At 38.3% G+C, this 5212-nt stretch overlaps 1 protein-coding gene across 1 annotated transcript in view; it reads right to left on the bottom strand.

The window, feature by feature from the left end:
• The window catches only part of MYOCD (myocardin), a 96265-nt gene that overhangs the window by 11059 nt on the left and 79994 nt on the right, over positions 1-5212 (bottom strand). Inside the window, exon 10 of the mRNA XM_011933291.1 lies at positions 3-242. Within this exon, the coding sequence (XP_011788681.1) occupies positions 3-242 (240 nt within the window). The remainder of the gene's footprint in view (positions 1-2; positions 243-5212) is intronic.

Raw genomic sequence — 5212 nt, forward strand, 5'->3', positions numbered from 1 at the left:
GGGGGGCTGGAGCTGGTGCTGCCAAAGTGGTAGAAACCATTGGAGAGGGCACTGGTGGAAGAAGTCTGGTAACTGGGTAGCGTGTTGGGTGTGACAGGAAAAGTGACAGTCGTTATATCCCCAAAGTTGGGCCCTGGGTTGCCAGAGCAGTCCTGGAAGGGTCGAAGCCGGTCCATGAGGGCCGTTTTGGTGCCTGACACAGGCAGGCCCCGAATTCGAAGCTGTTGTCTTAATTCAGAGACCTAAAGAAATCAGAATGTGGTTCGTGTGCTGTTTAACGACAATATTTCTAAAAGTGTATTCATTATAAAATTAGCTTCAAAACATCACAAATGGAATTCTACAATACCCATTCTTTTTTATACTTCTTTCCAATTTCCTCTCCTACCCCTGATATAAACCGGTTTTGCACAATTTTAACAATTACTTTTAACTTTATCATATATGATGTTTTCACGGCCTTAGAGTCATAGAAATGTAGAGCTTGAATGAATGGTAGAAGTCGTCTAATCTACTGCCCGTCATCCCTCATGGCGATCCGTGCCCCCGTTTTCTAGATGAGAAAACATCCGCCTGGGTTTAGACACAAACCCTCCAACAATAGTCTTGAAGTACAGCGAAGTCGGCAGCTTTTCTGGCTTCCTTGGTGAGGGCTCTTCCTACCACATTCTCTTCCTCAAACCTGAGCATGCATTAGAACCACTGGAGAGTGTGTTGCAAAGCAGACTGCAGGGCCCCACTGTGGGGTTTCTGGCTCAGTTGATAATGTATTTCTAACAAGTCCCCAGGTGATGCTCAGACCTGACTTTGAGAACCACGGCTCCTTATGAACATTTATACCCTGATTTTAAAGACCAGCTGGATAATAGTCGTCTACTGAGAGAGTAGGCGGTGATAAGGCCATCGGTTCAAATCCTGGCCCTGCCTGTTACTAACTCAGTGATCAATCACTCCGTGCCTCAGTTTCCCTTCTGGGAAATGGAGGGAATAACACTTTATGCATTTTTGTGAGGGTTAAAATGGCTTAAAATGCATAAAGCACTTGGAATAGTGCCTGGCAAATGGTTGTGCAATATAAAGTTTTACTAATATTATTATGTTAATTCACATGTAATTATCTTATCCCTGTATTTTTTATAATATTCTTAAACTGCAAAGTCTTAATATCTACAAGTATGAGAACTGGTTAGGTAAATGATGGTGTATGCAAATGATGGGACACTACAGATCCAGTAAAGCTGATGCTATAAATATTTGCTGACATTGGATGATTAATTGCTTGTGGTGTAGTAATAAGTGAACAAAGTTTGAATTGATTGTATTTTTCTAAAAATTATATAAACACTGTATGGATATATATACATACACATATATATTTAAAGCTATGTTTGCATATGAAATTATCCAGATAAAAATATGCTAAAATGTTAACAATGGTTCTCCTTATCTGTATGTTCCAAACATTTCATATAAATGTATTACTTTTGTAATTAAAACAGGAAACATATTAAATACCTAAATTTCAATAATTTCATAAAACAGAAGACTATAGGCAAATATTCTGATATTATAGGAAATTCTGATATCTGTAGGAAAAGATTGCTTGAGAAAAATATTGAAAACAAAATTTAAAACTTCTGTAAGTCAAGAAACTACAAAGCTCAAATACAAATAGCTACCTTGGGAAAAACTAATTGCAACACAAATAATAAAGTGAATTGATTAAAAAGGAGATTGATACCCAGTATAAAAATGGGCAAGGGATATATGATCCAGCTTTTCAGAAACAAAAATAAAATTTAAAGTATGGACAATAATGTGTGTATATCATCATTAGTAATCAAAGAAATGCAAATCAAAAGAATATATATATGTATTTGTATTTATTAAATTGGCAAAAGAATAAGAAGACTTTGTGTTAGTTAAGTAGGAGCAAAAATTAAACAAAACTAATTTTTTTTTTTGAGGCAGAGTCTTGCTCTGTTGGTCAGGCTGGAGTGCAGTGGCACAATCTCAGCTCACTGCAACCTCCGCCTCCTGGGTTCAAGCAATTCTCCTGCGTCAGCCTCCCAAGTAGCTGGGATTACAGGCACGCACCACCACACCAGGCTAATTTTTGTATTTTAAGTAGAGACGGGGTTTCACCATGTTGGCCAGGCTAATCTGGAACTCCTGACCTCAGATGATCCACTCACCTCAGCCTCCCAAAGTGCTGGGATTACAGGCGTGAGGCACAGCGCCCCACCCCAAATTACAACATTTTTGAAAAGCTCTTTACTACATTGCTATTCAAAGTATGGCCCTTAGACAAACAGCATCAGCATCGCCTGGGAGCTAGTTGGAAATGCAGAATCTTGGGCCTCTCCACAAACCTGAATCAGAATCTGCATGCTACCAAGAGCCCGGGTGATTCAGTTCACACATGAATGCTTGAGAAGTGTTGCTTCTGGGAACAGACTGACACAAACATTCAGGGCAGAAATTTTACAATATATATCAAAGACTTTAGACAATATTAATATATTTAATTCAGGAATTTTATTCTAGCCTGAGGAAATAATCAGAGCAACTAATAAATGTAGGCACAAAGGTCACTGAAATCATATATATGTGTATATATATATATATGGCACTTGGAATAGTGCCTGGCAAATGTTTGTGCAATATAAAGTTTTACTAATATTATTATGTTAATTCACATGTATGTATATATATAGGTTTTGAGACAGAGTCTCGTTCTGTCTCCCAGGCTGGAGTGCAGTGGTACAATCTCAGCTCACTGTAACCTCCACCTCCCGGGTTCAAGCAATTCCCCTGCCTCAGCCTCCTGAGTAGCTGGGATTACAGGTGTGCACTACCACATCCGGCTAATTGTTTGTATTTTCAGTAGAGATGGGGTTTCACCATGTTGGCCAAGCTGGTTTTGAACACCTGACCTCAAGTGATCTGCCCACCTTGGCCTCCCGAACTGCTAGGATTACAGGCGTGAGCCACTGCGCCCGGACTGACATCACAGTTTGAATAGCCAAAATCTGGTAGCTAGTTAAGTGTCCAGCAGTGGAATGTTAACTAGGTGGTGAAGTGATATGCTGCTGTTAAAAAGAAAAAAATGTATTGAATATTAACAGTTATGAAAAATGTTTGCGATGTGTTACGAAAAGAAGTATGCCAGTAATTAATGTACACGTAAGTTTTTCAAGACAATTATTTTAAAACAAAATGTTTATATGCATTTTAAACCTAGAAGGAAATATAATCTACTTTCTGTGAGTCTTAATTATTTTTTAAAATACTGTTGACTTTTCTACATACTATCATATTTCGACAGTCAATATATGTTACTTTATAATCAGCTAAAAGTTATCAGAAAGGATTGAATTAACTTACATTAGCAATTATTTAGTTATTCACCCTACAGTCTTGCTGGAATTGTTTTATCATTATCTTTTAGATTTGCCGGTTTGGAAAAGTACAAAATGGCATCTCATTATTGTTTTAATTTTGAATTACTTAAAATTGATGAGTTCTACATTTATTTTTAGAAACTGTCTTGGCACTGAATAATTTAACTACATTATTAAATAATGCGGCTCATATTCTAAAATAAAATGAATACGTTTGAGTTTAATTTACCTTAAACTTCAGAATATTACACTGTATGGGCTTGTTCAGGACAAAGGTTTGTATACACCTTTTTCCTACATTCACTGATGTTTTAGTCATTAATAAATTTTAAAACTATTATGGAAAAATTGAAACATACACAGAAGTAGATAGAAAAGTCTAATGAACCCTATCTACTAATCAACAAACTTCAACAATTATCACTCATGTCCAATCTTGTTTATTTTATACTCCAACCCACTTCTCCTACCTTTCCTGAATTATTTTGAAGCAAATCATATAATTTCATCCAAATAATTTGGTCTCTAGCTCTAAAAGATAAGTACTCTTAAAAAACCAAAGATACAATAACATTATCACACCTTAAAATATGAATCATTACTTCTTAATATCAATAAGATATTTTCCCAGTTTTTTAAACTTTCAGTCTCTCTCTCTCTCTGTCTCTCTCTGTCTCTCTGGTATGCTCTCTCTCTCTCTCCAGTTTTTTCTTTTTTTTTTTTTTGAGATGGAGTCTCGCTCTGTCGCCAGGCTGGAGTGCAGTGGCCCGATCTTGGCTCACTGCAACCTCCGCCTCCCGGGTTCACGCCATTCTCCTGCCTCAGCTTCCCAAGTAGCTGGGACTACAGGTGCCCGCCACCTCGCCCGGCTAATTTTTGTATTTTTAGTAGAGATGGGGTTTCAACATGTTGGTTAGGCTGGTCTTGATCTCTTGACTTCATGATCTGCCTACCTTGGCCTCCCAAAGTGCTGGGATTATAGGCATGAGTCACCGCGCCTGGCCAATTTTTATTTTTTTAATAGGATGCAAAAAATTGTCCACATACTGTCATATATAACCATGAACTTTTCAAAAAGAAATCAAAGACTTTTCTCTCAGTGTTCTTTTCTTTTTATGTAGCAAAACGTGAAAATTGCTTGCAAATGTCACCTCATTATATGACCTTTCTGATTACTATCTGGGGGGGTCACCTTCATCCATTCCTCTTATTTCTTCCTTTCCCCAATTGTGGTTGCATCACATGTCTCCTTCATTCCTCTTCTCCCCTTCCATCTCACTCTTTCCATTTTGTTCTTTGTCAGTCACATTCACCCTTCCAGGTTCAATGCTCCAAACATTACACATGATTCTGAAATTTCTTTTCCCACCCCTGACAACACAGCCTGGCTAATTCTTACTGATGGAAATGGATGCCTTTTCTCTCGGTTGTCCCGCTGGTACCTGAGACTTGACTTTCCCAAACTGAATGAACTTGCCACTGTCCCTTCATATCAACTCCTCATTCTACTCTCCCTCTTTCTGTCACTGATGTCACTCTCCCAGGACTCAGATGGCGCCTCTCCCCATACACACAGTGAGTGGTCAAGTCCAGCCACGTTCTCTCCTGCCCATCCCTCTCTTTCCACTCATCTCTCATACAATAGCAAAGCCCTTGAAATAAGTTACTTAGCTTCAAGCCTCAGTTCTGTCATTCATAAGCTGGTTAAACTGCCTATTATTTGATCTCTTTATGATTCTGGCTTTTTTTTTTTTTTTTGAGATGGAGTCTTGCTCTCACCCAGGCTGGAGTGCAGTGGCGTGATCTCC

This window comes from Colobus angolensis, unplaced genomic scaffold (assembly GCF_000951035.1).
Source record: "Colobus angolensis palliatus isolate OR3802 unplaced genomic scaffold, Cang.pa_1.0 Scaffold125, whole genome shotgun sequence".
In the NCBI taxonomy this organism is placed as follows: domain Eukaryota; kingdom Metazoa; phylum Chordata; class Mammalia; order Primates; family Cercopithecidae; genus Colobus; species Colobus angolensis.